General features: G+C 37.5%; 1 protein-coding gene across 16 annotated transcripts in view; it reads right to left on the reverse strand.

Annotated features, from left to right (window-relative positions):
* The window catches only part of ANKS1B (ankyrin repeat and sterile alpha motif domain containing 1B), a 404,826-nt gene that overhangs the window by 156,927 nt on the left and 226,018 nt on the right, over positions 1-21,881 (reverse strand). For all 16 annotated transcript variants that reach the window (XM_030262159.4, XM_072923255.1, XM_072923243.1 and 13 more), the window contains one exon: positions 4,155-4,253. In XM_030262159.4, coding sequence (XP_030118019.4) covers positions 4,155-4,253 — 99 coding nt within the window. The remainder of the gene's footprint in view (positions 1-4,154; positions 4,254-21,881) is intronic.

The raw sequence follows: 21,881 nt of genomic DNA on the forward strand, positions 1-21,881 counted from the left end.
GGTCTGAAGTAAACACCTGAAACTATATAATAGCTTGCATGTATCTAATTGCTTCTACTGATTCATTCCTACTGTGTTGCATTATTAAATAACATAGACTACTTATTTATATTTCAGACTTGAAAAATCCATGTGTTGTATTGGATTCTAATTGCTTTTTTCTGTCCTTACAGGTAAAGGTCTTGCAAATGGTGCAGTGAGCATGTGAGTGGCCTCCCTTCAAACCAGGAAAGTAATTCCCAGAGGCATAAGAAGCAGGGAAAACAGCAGAGTAAAAGGCACGTCCTTTGAATCCCATTTTTCATCTTCACTTCCAGCAGACTAGAAACAAGGAGACACAGTCAAAAAGGGTCATCAACATTTTGCAGCATCTCCCATTTTGGAAACTGTCTTAGGAATGGAAGAGCTAAATGGGAGGTAATTAAACACCAGGACTGAAAGCATCTTGCTGAGCTCTGGGGCGTCTAAGCCAATAGCAATATAGCAACAGCAAAGATCACATGATGTGATCTTTCTCTATTACATACACAGCATAGTTAATGAGCACATGCACAGTTGTTCTGCTTTCCTAAATGCCAGACTCACTGTGCCTGCACAAGAGTGCTATATATGAGTAATAAGTCCAGCACTTTTGGAAGTAGAGCTTTATAACACCACTCGCAGCCAGGATGTGCTCATAGCCTGCTCAAATCCTACTTCTTGTCTCGTTCTGCAAAGCACCCAGGAAAAGAGGCTGGCTGCCTGCACACCACTGCTATTCCCAAACCTGCATTGTGCTGAGACCTCTCTGTGCAGGAAGGAACAAGCTGCTTTAAGAATAGCTCTGAAGCCAGAAGAAAGCTGCTCTCATCTTACATCTTTCTTCCATCTGTCAAATGAGAGCATGTGTTCCCATTATACGCTGGGAGAAGGAGCCATACACTGAGCATCCCACACAAAACCAATCCTCTTTCTTAGATAAATTCTGAGATAACCTAGGATAATTGTCATTTAAAAAAACCCACAACTTTTTGAGGAACCCACTGAGAAGTCACTCGTACATAGGTTTGGGATGTGAAATATCTGGCCAATGCTCCTTACATTTTCTATGTAACCTAAGTGGGACTAAAATTTTGTGCCAGGACTGTTATTACTTTCTTAGTCAATTAAGCATACACTGCACACAATTCTTTTCTCAGCATTAATTTTGTTCTCAAGGTAATTGCAGCTTCAGCATCTTTTTATCTGTTATCTCCACTTCTCAACATATCCGAACTTCCTTTCAATAAAGCATATAAAATCCTCCTCCAAAAATTTCTTGATTTCATTTTTTCATACAAGAATCTTAAATGCAATATGAAACTCTGCTATGAAATTTGCTTTAAGACTGATGTAATGTATAAAATATTTCCATTTCAAGAATTAATTTTGAAAATTATATTTCTACCAGACTGTCTTAACCTTATATTATTAAAATAGGCCATAAAGTGCTCTAGTTAATATTAATGTGAAACTTGAGTAACTTAAATTACATTAAGACAAGAATTAGAGCTACAAGCTCTAATCCAACAAAAATAAAGAGTAGTTTGGAAAGAAGCATACTATCTCAAATGTTTCAATCCTACCTGCCTACTGGTGAATACACCATTTTTCCCTCTTGTGAAATGTTCTTCTCAAATACAGAATATAATGGGAAAACATTTTGAGAAATCCAGGTAAACATATCCTTTTATATCTGCATAAGAGACTATAAAATATTAATCTATATTTGTCTAAAAAGTGGGTATTTTCCCCTATTTAAAACCACTTAAAGCTCCAGAGAATGGTTCCTAATCAGGTTACTAGTGTTTGACATCTAGAAATTCATGACTCTTCAGGAAGGTAGCAGTTATGAGTAAAAAATTTCAGCTACTAAATACCTGTTGCATTTCCAGGCTGCAGAGATGAATATGTATCAGATCAATAAAAAGAGCTATTACAAAAGGTATTTTAAAACACTGATGATAGATTTGTTGCTTGATTTTTACCCTCTTAACTTATTCAGTGCTGCCTGGGCTTTAACGAAGTGCTGTTTGATAGGTGTTTTTTAACGTACTTAACTTCCACCTCAAAATATGAGTGAAAAAGTATCTCAGGAACATTATTAATAAAACTAAAAATAACATCATTAGCAATGTCATTAAGTAAAAAATGTATGGAGTCATCAACATTTAAATTAAATGAAGACCAGAAAAGAGGTACAAACAAACAAACAAACTAACAGAATTTTTATTAATGAGATTCAAATTAGTAAGACTCCAATTATGGTTTGAGGTCTTAATATATTTAGATGGCATGCAATATTTTGAATGCAGGATGACACAGATGAACTTATCAACATACAAATAGACATAGAGCAATGTTTCATGGTTTGTTGAAGGATGTGAAAGTGTTTTATGTATTTAGCAAGCTGTTGTGAATACAACAAGGGCGTGTTACATTAGATAAAACTTCCCATGATCCTAATTTTTGGGCTCTATAATCTGCCTTTAAAAGAACTCAGTTTATATAGGAAATTATGTGGTTTTACTATGTAAGTTCTCTTACATTGCTGAGTCAATTATGTGGAAAAACATGATGCACAGCTTCAGCTTGCAACTGCACTTGTTTTGATATAACATCCTTGCATCAAAGACATGTTATAAATGTGGTCCTTAGGGACTGCCTTTTTAGCTCAACAGGGAAGAAGCTAAGAACTATCTCACCACTATTCAGCACATGCTTCAAGCCATCCTGTGTTAATACATATTAACAATCGATTCATTAATTTTGAAGAATGTTAACAAGACCACATGAAAGCTGATCTCTCTAAGAAGCATGAGAAAGTATAAATACATCATCAGCTACGAGCTCAGCTAAAGCTTACAAAACGTTTTTTTGAATGATAGGTATTCCTGAAAAATTTATAGATTTTTAAAAATTAACCTTTAATATCTTTTGTAATTCATCAAATGCTTATTTTAATACCCTACTTCTTGTAACATTTATCTCATTTGTCTAATATGGTACATGGAAAATGAGTCTTTTTAAGGCTCTCTAGTGTTTCCGTGCACAGATTCACATTGCAGTATGTATGGATTGACTATCACCTCCAGATACAGAAATTGCTTCACAACTTCTGATTTTCCCATACAAAAGAAACCTTTGTGCTCTTTTACGAGTCATCCATCCAGAAAGACTTGATGCATCAAAAAGCCTTTTCCAACAATATCCGCTTCATGATCTAAACTGAAAAATCCTTTAATAACTCTTGTCATTCTCCAGTATTATGAAACTTCAAGTGGACTAATCTCTATTTACCACAATGTCTTCCAACATGCTGCTACCAGAACATTCAGTGCACTTTACACTTGATTTTATTCCTGCCCTAGTATTTTGCACGAAGTATCAGCATCACATGTGACAACCTTCTGAGCCCTACTGGTGTCTGCTATTTGTTGCTCATTCTTCTTACAAAATTTTCCAAATTAAAGTAGTAATTTTTCATGCTAAGTCCACTAGCTCTTGTTTGGAATTGTAGTAGAAGCCTCCAGTGATACATTCTGTTATGCAGAATATTCTATCACTGATCTTAAAATCTACATTTTAAACTGACTAGCACTAAAAATGATTGGGAAAATTGGCTGCAAGTTTTTCTTTCTGCAGCTGAGAAGCAAAATTCATATACATAGCAGAATATTAAATATGTAGCCTGCAGGAAGTCTCTGTACCTCACACAAAAGTCAAGTATCAGGAAAACAATCTTTCCTCCAGTGCTTTTAAGACTGCTTAGATAAGGGGCAAAGTATTTCCAGGGCAACTCCAATGTTAAGATGGATGTTCTGGGATTCATGGACAGCCTTATTTATACACATGTAATGGCAGTCTATAATTAGGCTGAAAGGCCAAAAGTAATAAAATTCATTCTAAACAGCCATCATGTCAAATCACAGATTTTACATTCCTTTGCTTTGTCAACTACATCTGTACAAAGGGAGTCCAATGCATTGACATTATTTTATGCTATATTTGTATATGCAAAAAATGTGTCTACAAAACCAGTAGAGCTACATCTATCTCCATTTGAAAAAGCGTTTTAAATAACATGAATACTGCAGGGGTTAGTTTCTTCACTTGCATAATAAGAGAAGCTATACCTTTGGGAGAAGCTGGATTGCTTGGAGTATTCTCTGTCTGTGCCCAGAGTTAAGGATTCCTATTTCCAAGAGATCCTGGTCCTCCATCACGTTACTTCCCTAAAAATGGGGAAAAAAGGTGGGAAAAAAAATTAAAAACTTAACAGATGCCCTCAATATATTGATACAGGCCCTTCTATCACATTTAAAAGAGAACATTTTGCTTAACTTATAGCATCTGACAAGAATAATAAAGTACTGATGATTGAATTCATTTTCACTATAAAATATGGTGGCAGGTGCTTGAATCCACGGACTATTGCTACACTGCTGGCAGCACTGCTGTTGGAAAAATTGTAGCTCCCACTCAAGCCAAATGCCAGATGTGAATGCTCTTTCATTTGGAACCAAGGACATGACTACAAAATTGTTCAGAAACTCTCCATTGTTTCACTTCACCTCCTACCTCACCCATCTATTTATGACATTAATTTTTCTCCAGATTGAAAGAAAAACAACACAGAATAAGATGAGGAGCGTTGATAAGGATAAAATTATTTAGTTCATTGATAGCAAAATGATGAAGAAAGGGACCGGCATCAACGAACTATGCAGTCCCCATCCCCCATTTAACTGTACCAGTTCGGTCCTAACTTTACTTGTCACTGCTTTTATATTCCTGCTTGTGGGCAGGTCAAATAGTTCCAAACATTCAAATAGCTGAAAAAGACCATCTGTTCAAATAATACACAAAATAATTTCCCAGAAAAGTTAATGAAATAAACCTCCACAATTCAAGTATCTCTTCATAGGACTTGCTAGCAGTAGGAGCTACACAAACAGGACTATACAATTCCTAAATTCAAGGAGTCTGATACCACCTAGTAAGTCCAGCATTTGAAGGTCAGTGATCTAAAGAGCTGGCAGTGACTACTGAAGGAAGCATTGGAAGCACGATAGTGGCTCAAAAGCGGAATTGAAGACAATGATCAAATCAGGATTGCTGGCAATCATGTACTCTTTTTTGCGTTTACAGTTTCAGAAAAAACCCTCAGATTTTAAAAAATATATTTTATGTTTAAAAAGTTTCTTACTATTACAGTAGAAAACAAAACCTGAAAAAACAGATGACCTGTCCTGATCTCTTAGCCCTGTTGGAGTCTCACGACACTAACTGGCTAGAAGCAAGAATTCTTACTTGTACTCATTTAATATGATCACTAAATAGGTGTTATGTGAGGAAATCCGTGAAAACTTCATCTCTACCTTTCCATTTGATTGCTGTTTCTGACTTAGCATAGCTCTTAAGAAGAGGCAAAATGAAAAGCAAATAGGCATACAACAGAATGTGCTTAAATGCTTTGCTCAGTCAGGGCTTAATAAAGGATATGACTTCTTTCTGAAAATAAAATCTCCTGTCCCAAAGCAGCATGGATTCCTTTCAAAAATCACCATAGAATACAGAAGACTTCACTCTGTTCAGCTGATACATCTTCACCCTTTTTAGATGGACTGATTAGTTTACAGGTGTACTGCTGAGGACTCTCAAGTGCTGCTTCACGGAGTACCCTGCAAAATCTAGGTTATGTCTTTTCAAGGGAATTGAGGAAACCTTGAAAAGCTATAATATTTTAAATTATATTTTGCACTAGTATGATTTAAGACTACAAATCTGCAAATCATACCCTGAAACAATCTGTTTGTAGCATTCAGAACAGGGCAGGTAGACACCTGCTCTACAAGGAGAAGATGTGCAATGACGCCAGTTTAAGAAGAACACCCAATATAAGAATGCCTGCAGCATGGGCTGTGCAACCAGTGATAGTGATTAGATGGGGGTGATACCCCCTTCATCTCCCTGATAAACACATAAAAATTATAATTTCCTCTTTCTGCCTTTCTCTTTTAAGTGACCAAAAGGAGGCTGTAAACTTACAGGAAAGACTCTTGAAAAAAGCCATCCATTTTGGGCTGGATTCTCCAGCGTCTGGAAATAACTAGCATAAATGGATTTAAGGGAACAAAGCCAACTGAGGATCCAGTCCAAAACAAAGGCTATACATTTCCATTCATTTTAATAAATGCATCTATTTTGTTTGCTGCTAGCGCTTTCACTTCATTTAACAATTTTTTAGATTTCACCTTCATTACTGCATGATGTTTACACACAATCATGGTGTACTCATCACTGTTTACTGGTGCCAGTAACCTTGGCATACCTTCAAATATTACAATGTTTAAATCTCAATTAAACTAACAGGCACAGGAAAAATATTTGCACATAGCTGCTGCATCACAGAGAAAGAATTATTTTATTAATTCTTTGCTATTGTTTTTTCCTTATGTATTATTTAATGTATTTTTTTAAAGTATGTCAAGGTTAAAAAAGCAAATATTTAAAACTCAGGAAAGCCTGAAACTCATGTTGCCTCCTCGTTCCCAGTTTAATAAGGCAACAACCTTGTCTTTGAATATGCTCAGGTTTTAGAGCTTTCCTGTGTCAATGTTAAGTGTCAACAGTAGCAGACACTCATCTCTCCTGTAAAACTGATTTTATTGTCTTCTGCCATGGAGCTAAAACAACTTCTCATCTTTCCACAAGAGCGAATCAGGGTAATTTAGATACTCAGTATAATCCACTACTGCTTAGCATAGAGGAATAAACTCATAGCAGTAGAAAGCTGCTGTTTGATTTGCAGAAATATCTGTGAAGAGAAAGAAACAGCCTATCCCTCACAGTCCTGTCTCCCTAGTATTTGCTCAAATTGCCCCCTTAATCCTATTCCCTGATTTTTTTTTCACCTGATTATTCCTCTCGTGCTCTTCCAGTCTCTTTCCATAGGCTCCTATATTGAGAGTGAAGAATACCTAACTTCCTTCTGCTACAAGGGGAGAAATTCTCTCCCTGCTCTCAGCTTCCATCTATTATAAACTGGACCAAATGTAACCTCAATTAAACTTAGACATGACATGGTAAATGTAATTAAAATGAATATGAATGCAAGACTGCCTTGTCACATTATTTCATCCTTAAAAAGAATTGAGCTACATTATTTGAAATATTCACCAAAAAGAAGTTATCCTAGTAGACACCTAGAGAATTCGAGTCCAAAGACTTAACTTTTATATGCTTACATGTAAAACAGATTCTTATAACAGGAAATATGGGACAGCAATCTCTACTGATCTTATTATGCGTTCTGTAATGAAAACATAAGAGACTTTGTTATACTGTAGTTTCCTATAGGAAAACTTAGTTGGAAGGAAAACTTCTTAGAATTAAAGCCATAAAAACACATCAAAATTGCTTATACAAGGACAGATTCAGGTCTCATTCACTTCAGCCTACAGTGTTGAAATTCCTGTCTTATTAATGCATAATAGTCTAATGAACTGGAAAGACCCTTCTTCTGAAGTTCCAGTTAGGAAAGAGTGTATCTGAAACCTTCCACTCCCCATATTTGTGGTTCTGCACAACTCCCAGGATCATCATCTTTTTCCCTGTAAGTGCACACAGGAAGTTAATCTCCTGAGAAAGAAGGCAGTAGTTTCACAGAACAGTTGGGCTCAAGAACGAGGGAAAAACTGCATGTGGGAGACTGGAGGCATATGAAAAACAACATAATTTTAAAAACCCAGAAATTTTGCCAAATTCTGAGATAGTTCCTATAAATGAGTTCAGAACAAAATGCATAATGATTCATTATGAGATAAAGATGTAACTGGCATTTATTTGGGTTGTTCAATACAAAATCACCTCTGGCATTCTCCACGTAAATACAGTATTTCCCAGAAATTCTGGATTAGACGTAAGCACCCATATGCATTCTACCTTCTACAGGAACAAAAGAACTCTGAAGATTTGTCCCATAAGTTAACAAAATATTAAACAAATTATTAAAATTACAGGCATGACTGTATGTTTTACATTCCTCCTTTTGTACCTATGTTTTTAATTTTCCTTCACATATTTTTTGTGCTGGAGAACTATCATGAAATATTCTAATGTCTGGTTCTGTCACCTAAGTAAAATGGTACAGAAGCTTTAAAATAGCTGGCAGATGTATCACTAGACTTCTCTGGAAATACAGCCACTGAAGTTGGAAGAGATGAGCTATGAGGAACAAAATGACTGAAAAAAGAAAGAACAAATTGACTTTGAATTTAAAGCTTTCTTTCTCCCCTGCAAAGGAAAAATACTTACATAAGAAATAGATGATTTGGGGGACTTTTGGCTTTAGGCTGGCAGTGCCAACTTAGCCAGTTCTTTTGGTGCTCATCTGTGTCAGCAGAGGAGGATAAGTAGTAAATCGGGTACCTAAAGCTGTGTAAGTGCTGCTGCTCAACAGACTGAGTCAGTCATTTGCTGTGCAGCCATTATTGAGACCAAGGTCGGCTGGAGATACCAAGTGCTACAAGGTAACAACAACTTTTGGTAATGTTTTGTGTTTCTGATATACTGGAAACTGGTTTGACAAAGAACAGGATTGGTGTGGGTAAGGAAAGGATGACTTCTGAAGTAAGTACAGGGTTGATGGGGTAGCAGAAGTGCTTGCATCACACCCAATATGCAGGGAGCGCTTTACACTCTCCTTTGCCCCCTCCCAGTCATCCATGTGGTAATCTGCTGCATCCTCAAAATAATGAGATCAGAAGAGACTCTGAGGAGCTGGTACAGGTTGCATCCAGCACACAGCAGTGGGTAGGATGATGGTGCATGTGTATGACAGATATGGTCTGGTGGATGTTTGAAGTGCCTTGTCAATGTCTCTACCAAAGTGTACTGCACTGAGCCTCACCCTGGTGGACTGAGACCTGGCACTGCAGGAGCACAGCTGGGGCATTTCAGTGGCGCTGGGCAACGGGCCTCATACTTCGGTTTACAGAGCTGCTGGAAATATGGCCTGACAAAGAAAAGAAAATCTGCTGGGTTGTACAATTAGCTGGAGTATCCAAGAGTACCATAATTCCTGTCACTCAGATAAGAGAAGTGGGAGAAGGGCAGGAGCAGATGGAAATGTTCTTCCATTACCCATGGTTGAAGACTGAAGTCAGAGAGAGAAAACTCATCTCAAAAGCACCAAAAAGCTTTATTATTTCTTACTTTATCCGATCCCAGATGCATAACTGGTGGGGGAATAAGGACTGTTCCAAAGAACATCCTCAACAGCTCACTTAAAAAAGCCTCCTCAGTTGGAATTACTCTGTTTCTCACCCACCTAACCCTAATATCCTTCCAAACGGTATCCTCTTGAAATAGTGGACATCTAAACTGCCGTCTGGCTGGGAACAAATTAAAGACATCTCACAACGTAATTAAGAACACACTGAATAACCAAGACTTTTCTTTTTTATAATCTAAATCATAAGCCAAAAGGTTTTTTCAACACAACACAATTTTCCCACAAGATAAAAGAATGTATTTCTTAGACACTTGCAAGAAAGGACTAGAGAAATGTAGCTTTCAGTAACTAGCATTTCTTCTTATTAGAGCAAAAATTTCAGGCAATGTGTCATATATTTAATTTGCAAACAAGAACTGGCAAATTATCAGAATTTAGCAAGCTTCATTATAAGTGAAAAGGTTGCCTCTCACTAGTATTTCCACTGTTAACATGACAACAAGATCTATAAGAATGATTACAGAGTTAAACGTCCAACTCCTACTTTCAGGTCAGAAAGATTTCAGATTCCTTAAGATACAGCAGACATTATTTCATCTAAAAACCTGACAAGACTTTGTTAGAAAAATCCTCTGCAGAAGCATGGAATTTTGTCTTGGGAGAAAGAGATTGATTATAAATTATGTTTGGAAGAAAGGACCAAGCAGGTTGCAAAATAATAATTTGATAACATTTTTCCAGAATTAATTTGCAATAAAACTATTGATACTCATTCTCAATCTTCACCTTGCTCTATTTCAAGTCTTTACATTTATGACTTTCTTAGCAGTCAAAAAACCCACAAAACCAGAGAAAACTTTTGAAAGAGTTTTCCATGCCAGTGTCATTTAGTCAGGAAGTAAAAACGAGGTACTACTAAAATGTCAACTAAAAAAAGGCCATTTCACTCAAAGATAAGTGTGGGGTGATAGCACTTCCATGTACAAATTTGCAACCTGCATAAAAAGTGGTGATTTAAGCAAGGCCAATTTTTAAAGGAGTCCCTACAGACCTGAGGCCCATATGACTTAAGCTTTAAAGATCTCCCTGTGGTACACATTCAGCTCTTCCAGATATGAACCTGAAACAAGCAGTGCCATCTAAAGCTTTTCAAATATTGACATTCAAATGATCATACAGTCACAGAACATTCACACAACAGGAATAGTTAATTGAAGTGTGGTGGTAATTAAACAACAAGGATAGCTGGGACAAGGATCCTTATAGGAAGATATTCTGCTATTTTCATCCCTCCTCCTTGTAGCACTGATTCATTACAACTAACACAATTGTCACACGCAAATTAACTCCACAGATAAGGTGGCAATTGAAAAAATTACCTCTGATGTCACACTTGGCCCACTTAATTACAAATGCTGTGGACCCAACTCTGTCTACCTATTTAGTCATAACAATTCAATAATATAATTATTAATACTTACCTAAATTACATCTTAATGTCTTGAATGCATATTGTGAAGATAATTTCACTTCATTTGAGTAATGAAAATTCCAGAGAGTCTTTATTGTACCATTATTCAGATTACTTGCTATAAATGCTGCTTAGCTTGGATGCTAAATTTCTCAAAGGACCCACTTTAAAAATCAATATTACTGTGAGCTAATTAACAGACTTCTAAAGTCTCAGAAAAATATTCCTTTCTCCAATAAGTGTGTAAGGCTGTGGAGTGCTAGAAGGGGCAAAGATAATATTTTCAGACTTACCAAAAATGTTGAATACCTACTCTGTAACATGTAACATGGAGTTTTAACCAGCTAACACTATGGTATTGTAATAAATAAAGAGGTGATAATAAAATAACAAATTAACTTTTGTGATAAAGTTTGGTGGTGATTGCTGCCCACCAACATGCCTTCACTAAGAGCAAACTGAGCCTGACAAATTTGGCAGCCTTCTGCAATATGGTTACAGCACTGGTGGATAAAGCACTGAGGAACAACTGATGGCCTCTACCCGGATTGTGCAAAGCATTTGATTCTGTCCCACACAACATCCTTGTCTCTAAGCTGAGGAGGCATGGACTTGACAGATGTGCCTCTCAGTAGGTAAAGAATTGGTCGGATGATTGCATTCAAAGAGTTGTGGTCAATGGCTGGATGTCCAAGAGAGCAGGGATGAGTGGTGTCATCGGGGATTGGTGCTGGGACTGGCACTGTTGAAGATCTTTGTCAGCACCATGGACAGCAGGATTGAGTGCATCCTCAGCAAGTTTGTCACCAATGCAGCTGACACTGCAGAAAGGGATGCCATCCAGAGGGACCTTGGCAGGCTTGAGAGGTGGGCTCATATGGACCTCATGAAGTTCAACAAGGCCAAGGGCAAGGCCCTGAACGTGGGTCAGGGAAATCCCAAGCACAAGTGCAGGCTGAGCAGAGAATAGATTGAGAAGGGTTTGGTTGACATGGCTGGGCAATGTGCACTCATAGCCCATAAAGCCAACCATAATTCAATTCAAAAGAATTGTGGCCATCGGGTCAAGTGGGGTGATTCTGCCCTTCTGCTCCGCTCTTGTGAGATTCCACCAGTGTGCTGCATCCAGCTCTGAAGCCCCCAGCACAAGAATAACATGGACCTCTAGTCCAGACGAAGGTCATGAATATGATCACAGGGTTGGATTATCTCTTCTATTAAACTAGGTTGAGAGAGCTAGGGTTGTTCAGCCTGGAGAAGAACTATGTGATCTTTCAGGTCTCTTCCAACCCAACCTATTTTATAATTCAATAATTCTGTAATTCTATGATTCTGTGAAATGTAAAAACTCAGTTCACCTCTCAGAGTGTCCTATAGAAGTATTTCCTTCCCCATATTTTTATTAGCCACAGTCATGTGTTTTAAAATGTGAGCCACCCAAATCACCCCAGAGAGCACAAAATGCAGAGTCAAAGATACTAAAGTTCTGGGCAGGATCCATACCTCAAAAATAAGTTATTCCCAGACGTGGCCTGCCAGATATCACCAAGGAAAACATTCCCAACAAAACATGTAAGCTTTCACACTTACACCCTAAAGTTATGACTGACATCTTCAAGCACCTGTTCACCTCCTGCCTGCAACTGAACGCTGCTCACACTGGTGGCTTTGCCCGTGGGCTGCCTGGTGTTCAAGCTCCCAGTTCAGAGCAGACAGAGCAGGTAGGAAACCATGTCAATCCTTTGTGGGAGTCTAGAAAGTAGGCCCTCCTCTGAAATGTCATCAGGGCTTGATGTGGTAGGAAGTCTCAGAGCATGCCCAAGGCAGAAACAGGAGCACAACATGAACTGGCTGCTGCTCTTTCTTAAAATGTGTCAAAAGGAGGAAGAATGGCTTTATCTTTCTTTCTCACAGAACAGCCCTCCTGTTAGAGGATTCATGCAGAAGGCAGGAGATCAGATTTACATGTCTTTGTCATACTCAAATTTCCCAAAAACAGAGGAAACCATGCAACAACTATTAGGAAAGGGAACTCTGGGTTTGAGGAGGAATTGCTCATTGGTCCTGATGAAACAAAATTGTTGTGAGGTTTAGTCAGTAAATCAGAAAGAATATTATCCTTTAGACCAGTGGGCAGCAGGTTGTGGTAAATCAATCTTCTTGTGCAGTTTCTAGAAATGTTTCTGGTTTATATCTAGTGACTGCCCAAAAAAAACCAAACCAAACCAAAAAACCAAAAAGCAGAAAAAAAAGCTAAAATTTCATTACTTTCTTTCATCCAAGTATCCTAACTTCTCAGCTACAGGCTTATGCCTGTGTTTCAGTTTGAAAGAACAATGAAGCAGATGTCCTTAGCCAAAGAGTTGATTCACATGTCAAGATCCAGGGAGCAGGACAGGAATTCCATCCTCCAAATAGTGTCTGATGCAGGGATGCAAGTGGAGGCAAAACTTTCAGATATAACTCCGGCTTCAGAGCATCTCACTGGCCTCTGCTTAGCATTGCCTTTCCCTTCCTGTTAAGTTATGCACGGTCTTATTTGTCTATTGAGTAGCAGACATCCTGCTCCCAGAAACAGGAACTCTACAGTCAAACTTCATGATGCTCACAAATTGCTGCAACTCACTGTGTTTTTATTATGGTCTTGGAGGCCTCATTTGGCTGTTTTTTTAGTGCACCCTGTGTGCTGCGAAATGGAGGCACTTCCTAACTGTCAGGTGCCCAAACCATTTTCAGGACCTAGCTGCTAGTAACTGGAGGTTTTTGGGTTGACTGAAATGGCTGGTTTGTTTAATATTACTAAATATAGTGAAATACGAAGCTGCTCCCAGGAATGAGAAATGCTGGAAAATGATGATGTTTTCTACATACCACTGATTTGTTATGTTTAAATGTATTTCACAGTCCACCATGCTGCTTTTGATATGCAGCTGTGCAGCAAGGTTAAAAGGTAAGAGACATTGTGAGATAATAAGAAACTGTAATATACTACCTTTCTCTATCTAAAAATTAATACATTTCATTTGCCTACCAAATATAGTTGTTATATTGAGAATAATTTTAACATATTCTTACAGATTGTTTGCTAAGGCAAGCACAAAGGATAGCAGGATTGAATAAGGTTTTGTCATCTCCCACTGCACAGAGATACCTTTTACATGTGATTTTTCTTACACAAACTTCTGTGATTTATTTCCACAGTATGTACAGAGATATTACTAGCCAAATCCCTGAGGCCCAAGAGGTAAGTGGAGATGGTTTCCATTTTCTTCAAAACTCTTCTAAAAATAAGAGAACATTTGATTAAGGGTTGACATTTTTCTTTTCTTCCTTTGCTTGTTCTTGTAATTCATTTCACATGGGAAGTGGGCTGTGTTTTTCTTATCCCTTCCAACTCAGCAGCCAGGAGGCTGGCTTTGCTGGCCCACTCCCGTCACCACGGCAACCAGTGGATCACTGTGATGCGATCCCATGCGCTTTGTGTCACTACACTGTGCTATTCTGTTCTCTCTTCTCCAGTAACCATTTGGGAGAGGAAAGTCAATATTCCCATGAAGGAGGATTGATTATCATTCCACTGGTCATGCTGGACTGCTGCATCACCTTAGGATGTGCTTCACTTCCCATGCAGTGACTTCAGGAATGACTGGCTTGCTCCATGAAGCCTATGTTCAGCACCAAGCATACCCTGCTCATCAGAAACATTGCAGAGAATCTGAATTGGTCCTGCAGTTCAGAAGCATCAGTATGACCACACTAGGTGAGATGAAAGGTCTCCCTAACTCATTGGTTCAGTGTTTCTGCTGTTGGCCAAAACTGCCCAGAAAAAAGAAAATATATCAATAATTCAGCTTATATATATATTTTTCACTCATCTTTGGGCTAATTTAACGTTAAGCACACGGGCATTTAGCTACACCAAAGACTGAGTGATATAGATATATCTATATATACCCAGCAGGAGGAAGACCTGATTTTCTTAAATAAAAATCTACCATAAATTTGAATGGATACATGAGAACCAGCAGCTCTTTAGCATTTTGAGGAAACTGATTTACCATGCCTTTTCTAGACTGCAGCAAAACATGCCTGCTCTGCAAAGCTCTTTTTTTTTTTTTTTTTTTTTTTTTTTTTTTTACATGTGTTGCAGAAATGACAGAAACACAGACTATTTTTCTTACAAATTAACTTTGGGAAGATGTATTCCACAAGAACAGAAGTAAAAGCACACCCTTCCAAACTGTGTTGTGATGGCAGACCCAAACTTGTAGAGATCATGGAAGAATGGATATTTCAGAATCATACCCCCACACTTGGCACTGGTGAGGCCACAACTCAAATTCTGTGTCCAGTTCTGGGCCCTTCACTACAAGAAAGACACTGAGGTACTGTAGGCAGTCCAGAGTAGGGCAGTGGAGCTGGAGAAGGGGCTGGAGCACAAGTCTGATAAAGAGCAGCTGAGGTAGATGGAGGTGTTCAGCATTAAGAAAATGTTGCTCCAGGGGCACCTTATTGCTCTCTACTGCAGCCACCTGAAAGGAGGCTGCAGCCAGGTGGGAGTCACTCTCTTCTGTGTTACAAGCAATGGGAGAAGAGGAAATCCCCTGGTCTTAACTTGCACCAGGGGAGGTTAAGATAGTATATGAAGAAAAATTCCTTCATTGGAAGGGTTGTCAAGCATTGAAACAGAGTGCCCAAGGAAGTGGTTGAGTCACAATCCCTGAAGGTATTTAGAAGACACACGGATGTGGCACTTAGGAACATCATTTTGCAGTGGACTTGGAAGTGCTGAGGTAATGCTTGTACCTGATGATCTTAAGAGTCTTTTCCAAATTCAATTATTCTAACAGAGTCATAATCACAGACTGGTTTGGGTCAGAAGGAATCTCCTGTCAAGGGCAGGGACAATATGAATGTTGCTCAAAATCCCTTTCAACTTGATGAATGAGTGCAAAGAATGAGAGAAACACATTCTATATATGCTAACCATATCTAAACAGAAAAGGATCCATTTTGGAAAACAACTGGGTAGCCACTGATATGCAAGAAGTGCATTCTGGAGTGTTTCACTACATTTCTCTGTATTTCTTTTTCAATTCCTGACTACATATTTCTAATATTACACAGTATCATTTCATGTAGCACGGTCCAGCTACGTCAGGGATAATGCAGCAACTGTAACCCAGAACCTAAAAAAAGTGGCTACCACTTTGTAGCTGTTGTCTGGATCTCATATAATATATTAACTATCACAGGCTTCAAAAAAGTTTGCCCACAAATTTTAAGTAACTTGCCATTGAAGAATAACATTTATGATTCCAAAACGTAAAAATAAACAAGCACATAAAAAAAATAAACAGATGCAAAATCAGATTTCTGGTTGTGCAAGCCAGATAGCAAGTTGCCTGTTTTCTGTCCGCCTTTTTCCTTCATGTCTGCTTCTTTTTTCCTGTGCAACTTATTCCCAGCCCACATATTTTAAGAAACAGTTCTAATATTGTGACCTTTCTTTCCGTATCCGTTCTCTGCTTTATTTACACCTTTTCACTCTTTCGCAAATGTTCTTGTATTGTTTATCTCAGATACAACACAAAAGCAGTAATTAGACTACAATAGTTCTGTGTTTTCTACAAATACCTGTGTAGTTAGAAGCTACAAATACTCACACAAGATGTCATTTTTACACCACCCCATAAATTAGTTGCATATCTAATGGCAGACACAATCTCTTATTAGCAGTGAATATAAGGGGAAAAAAAATATCCACTCGCCTGAAGAAGCTTGTTCAGAGAAATGAACTATGTAAATTGTGTTCAGCTGAACCAAATACTGGCTGTGAAATGTAAAGTCACATATTGGTCTCATAGATATAGTCTTAGCACCTTGAGATAGCCCTCTGAACTCTCCTTCCTGACTAGCAAACAGTATTTGTCTTCAAGAACCTTTTCTAAAAAGGTAAACATCTGTTTTTTGTCCAAGGGGTTGATTATTCTTCTCACAACATACTGTATTTTCTTAAAAATCAGAATTAACGTGTTCAAAACTAATGAGGGGACAGCTTGTTATACTCTTAGGATAATGTTAACTGCACACAGATAATTCAGTTGCAAAACACTGTGGAAGGATTCTGCACCATTGCTGCATAGCTGATTTTCAAGGTGTTGGGATATCTAATGTCAAAGTCCATTAATCTGGCACTCTAATACCTCATTCCATCAGTCACAAGGAAACTTTCTTGCAATCCAGTCCACCACCTTTTCTGGTGCCCCTCTTCCTGATGCTATTGTGATGAGTGTTTCCACCAATCCCTTTCTATACAAGGATATTGCATTTGACAAATATACTAGGGATCCTTTGGAGCCTCCTCCTATCCTAACTCAAGACAAGTGGTTTACTGACACTTTACACGTTGCTACAAGAGCTAGCTTTTCCTAATTTAAAATCTGGTCCTAATAGTTTGGCAAACACTTATGAGTTTCCCTTGTCCCTTATGCCGCGGGTATTTGGTCCAAACAGACCAGCGCTATCAACAAATTGCACAGTACAGTAGTATGCTTCTGATCTGGTGAGACAAGACTGTGGGACACTGTGACTTCACTTGATATAATTTCTGGATTTCAGTACACCTTCCTAAAAGGAACAGTCACTTCAACGAATAAAACATTCAAAACAGGAGTTACTAATCCCACTACACATTATAGAAATGTCATGAAGCTACAAAACACCAGACTGTAGATTGTTCAACATTGGCTAACTACCCTTCGCCCCAGGTTACATATCCCACATGGTACCAAACACACACTATAATTATATTTCTGAATAATCCAAGAATTCAGTACAAGAGGATAGATTGTACTTGGAAAATAAGGCAGCTGATATTTCTTCTTTTAGCCTTTATCATTCTCTGTGTGGGTCCCTGTCTTATATATAGTTTCCCATTGAAGACCTCACCAGTAAGAATGACTCACTTTCTTCAGGCTTTTTTATACATTCATTTAATTAATATTAGACAGCTCCAAACAATGATTTAATGTATTTTATAAGACTCCATCAAAGAAAGGTGGCAATTTAATACCCATTATATAGATAAAGAATAAAATTAGAAAAAATTAGGGCTAGAATTTAAAAAAAATTACAATATATTAGTTCTCAATGCATAAATGCAGAGATTGCTTTCTTCCATTTCAGTAAGTACTTAGTATCTATCTACATATGTATTCAAGGGACAACTCTAGTTACATAGTTTTAGCTGTGAGCACTCAGCAAATCAAAATCTGATCCTTCCCTTTGCCATGTGTATTAAAGGATTTTGAGTGCAACAGTTTTATCAGAAAAGTTTGTCACAACTTGTAGCTAGCTGTCCAGGTAAATAAGAAGCCTGAGATACCCTGGAAAGTGAAAAAATCTGAATAACATGGAACTACAACGCATGCTAGAAAGAGTGGCCAGCTCTCTGCAAGAACTCATTGTAAGCCCAGACAAGGAAGTTAGTTTTCACTCACCACCAGCTCTGTTGGATTTGAGGTGTAAATGACAAGAACATCACTGTGACAATTACTCAGTTAACTGTCCCCCTGCTTTTCAAATCAAGTAAAAATGTTTTAGGTCACTAAAAGAACCTGGACGTGAAGCAGACATCTTCTGTCCCCCTCTTTGTTTTCAGTTATTTCATCTCCTTTTTTCCTCTCCTTCCCATCTTCTCTTCCTCCCTTCGTCCCTCCCTCCTTTGATTTGGAGACTAAAGAAAAGAAATATGGTGATTTCTACTTAGGAAAGAGGGAATGGAGAAAAGGAGGACATGGGCAGCATAAGAAGAGCCCAGCCTGCAGGAATGGTGAGGAGAAAGATCTCAGAAACCAAATGAATTTTGGGGGAAAGGGTACCTTTCCCCCAAACACAAAGGAAGAGTGGTACCCAGGCAGCTCCAGGGGAGACAAGAGAAATATTAATAAACTCTTTCTGCTATGAGTTCAGTTTATAGAATAAAATGCATGACTTAAAGATTAAAATAATGATAAATTACATTTAGGAAGCTCATACACAGAAAAAAAAGTTCCTGATTGATTTAAAAAAATTATTAAATTAACTATTAAATAATTGTTTTGCTATTCTAACTCTTGCCACTGACTTAATTCAGAACTGAACTGAAGGTACTCAGTGAGATTTTTCAGGTAATCTGGCTACCCCTGACTCCCTTCTGAGAATGTGTTCTTCCCAACTAAAGGTACTTAGAAATCTGAATGTCAAAAGTTAGATACAAGGAGATAATTATCCACAAGATAGCTCAAAATACACAGATATTTCTACCCCAGGATCCTCTCTTGATTTCCTATATGTAGACCAGCAAAGTTATGTAACTTCCCTCAGCCAGATAAGGGAATAGAGAGGCATTTTCTCCAAACTCATAATTCAAATCAAAAGCTGACCTCAGAGAAGACCCTTAGATATATTGTCCTATGGATTCTCCATGGACCAGGCTGCTTCTGCATTTCCTAGCAAGTGTTTTCTTTATTCTCTTTTCCTTTGAGTCTTCATTTCTTATTTTTGAAGAATGAGGAAAATCAGGATGCTTTTTAAACAAACATATATTTGAAGCAGAGTTAGGAGATAGATGGAAATCAACCATATAAGCAATGAGAGCAAAATTTTCTGACAAAAAGCTTGATATTACTGAGAGTCATAGATTTGTTGGTATGTCGGTTCTTTGGTATAATATTCCACTCTTGCTACATAAAGTTATTTTTCTGAGCAGAAAATGAAGATCTCCTATTTCTATGGGCAATAAAAAAAGTACTTAAAAATCAGAGTGTCAGGAAATAAAAAGCTCATGGACAGAATAGACACATTTCCAAATTCCAAGGGAGATGGAAAACAAAATAAAAAAACTTGCATTGCCAATTTGTAATTCCTTTCCGGCAACAAGAGGGATGCCTAGGGAGTTCAGAGAAGCTAACAGGGCTATAATATTCATACTATATTTAAAAATGGATCAAGGCTAAAAACCAACTCAGTTGTGCAATCTTTTATCCTAATGCAGCATAGCAGCTAAGAATTGCTATCTCTTTTTAAACGCCATCTTAACTTACTTAAAGAAATGGCCATTCTATGTGATTAAAAGGGGAGCTCTTTGGAAAGAACAAACCTCCAAAAGTGAAAAAGCTGGGAAATAGTTCTGTATAGATCTGAAGAACACAAGCTATCAATCATTTCAGAAATTTAAGAGCTGTAACTGGCTGCAACAAATAACATACTTTTTCTTAGTGTAAGCTGTAAGATACCAGTGAATAACATACAGGATTTTTCCTGTTCTTTCTGACTGCAAAGGGGGATAGTGCACAGAGAGTCCACTCTGCTACTTTTTGCCTGCTAAGTAGTCATTCAGAGAAAATAACATTTCAGATTTATACTGGAAGGTCATTTGATAGGTATTTATCCAGTGTATTTTTTTTATGGTATTCTAGTTTTTCGTGTTTTTTCACTTCTATTTACAATAACCTTAACCCCCTACTTCTGTCACCTGGAATAATATTTTAGCTTTTATATGTCAAAAATTCCATCTAGGTCTGGACTTTGGACCAAAAAAAATTTCAAATAATTATTATCTAATCAAAGACTTCCAACACAAACCTAAAGCAGGTATGGTACATCTTGCAAATTTAACCTATTGTTGTCCCCATCAATAATGTTATTAAAGCATTCAATAATTCAATTGAATAATTCAATTCAATAATTTCCAATAATTCAATAAAATACTGCATAAGATAAGAGTAATAGACATCTGAAATATGAGGTTTCAGTTAAGTCAAGGGTTGCATTTGCAACAAGTGCATGTCCCCCCAGTTTCATCAGTGCTAGCCACTCTGAAGCAAATACAGTGTATTGCTACATGGAGATTTTATCCCACATGCACAATAGTTGGGGTTTAATAGAAAATATACAGAATAGAACATGTGCCATAATGAATAAAATGTCTGAAGTGCTTAATGTAGTGTTTTAAAGGCTACAGAAGTAAGTTATTTGGGGATTAAAGTAGCATTTGTATTTCTTGTTTTACTGAAAATGTATGTCAATATGGACTGGTCTAAGAACAAGACCAGAGATCAGGTGTGAATATCATGTGTGCCCTTGTACTTACAATGAACAAAAGCTTTCTGTTAATTCAACCAATTATGCATATGTGGAATAAAATAATAGTTTAGACACAGCAGCTTGCTTTGTCTACACAGGGCCTTTATCTTAATTTCAGCAGATTTAAGAATCTATATTTTGTTCCATGTAAAGTCACGAACATCAAACTTTCTTATAACTGAGTGTTTTGACCCTTTGTCTGTGAAGCACAGACCAAGTTTTTGGAGGTGACTTCTGATGCACACTTTTCAGCTTCTGAAACAATTGTGACAAAAGTGTTTCTAACTGCATATACATATTTTCAGTTTCATAAAGTTATAACCTGAAGTACTATAATTTTATGTTTCTCACTCTTTATAACCCAGTTTTTAAAATGCAAATGCATTCTCAGATATATAGGTATTTTTTTCTAATGTTCCAGATGAAGAACACTATGCAAATGTATGTCACTTCTGCATAAGAAAAGAAGGCAGTTTAGGGAGTGCGTCTCATTATTGTTATAAATTTCTGTTGGGCATTAGAAAAATAACAAAAGGTTTTATTTTAACTTATAGTTCTTTGAAGTATGTGCCTGTTCATACTCAAATCTCAGTACCCTTAATGAGAAAATAATTTTCAGGGGACAAAGTAGTAAAGAAACCTATGTTAAAGACCCTATCATAAGGCTTGTGAATGTGAGGGGTGAACTGAGGCCACCTAGGTACTGTAAGTCTTCAGTTCTTTATTTCTAAGCATGTGGAAAATTTCATTGTAATGAATTACGTTCTTGTGTAATATGTGTATGCACAAACATGAGTGTGTGTGTGTGAACAGACAGAATGGACAGCATGGTGATAAAGGCTACATGGGTGTCACTGCTTTTGTCATTGCCAAGGTTAAAACAGGTGCTGGGGTGTTGATACCATAAACAAGGCAAAAAATTCACCAATATGTGGGAAAACAAAAGATTTTCAAACTGAAGGACAGTAAATTTAGATACCCAGGAAATTTAGAAGCAGTCAGGCAAACTGTACCAGGAATGGCTTG

Source organism: Taeniopygia guttata, chromosome 1A, assembly GCF_048771995.1.
Source record: "Taeniopygia guttata chromosome 1A, bTaeGut7.mat, whole genome shotgun sequence".
Taxonomy (NCBI): domain Eukaryota; kingdom Metazoa; phylum Chordata; class Aves; order Passeriformes; family Estrildidae; genus Taeniopygia; species Taeniopygia guttata.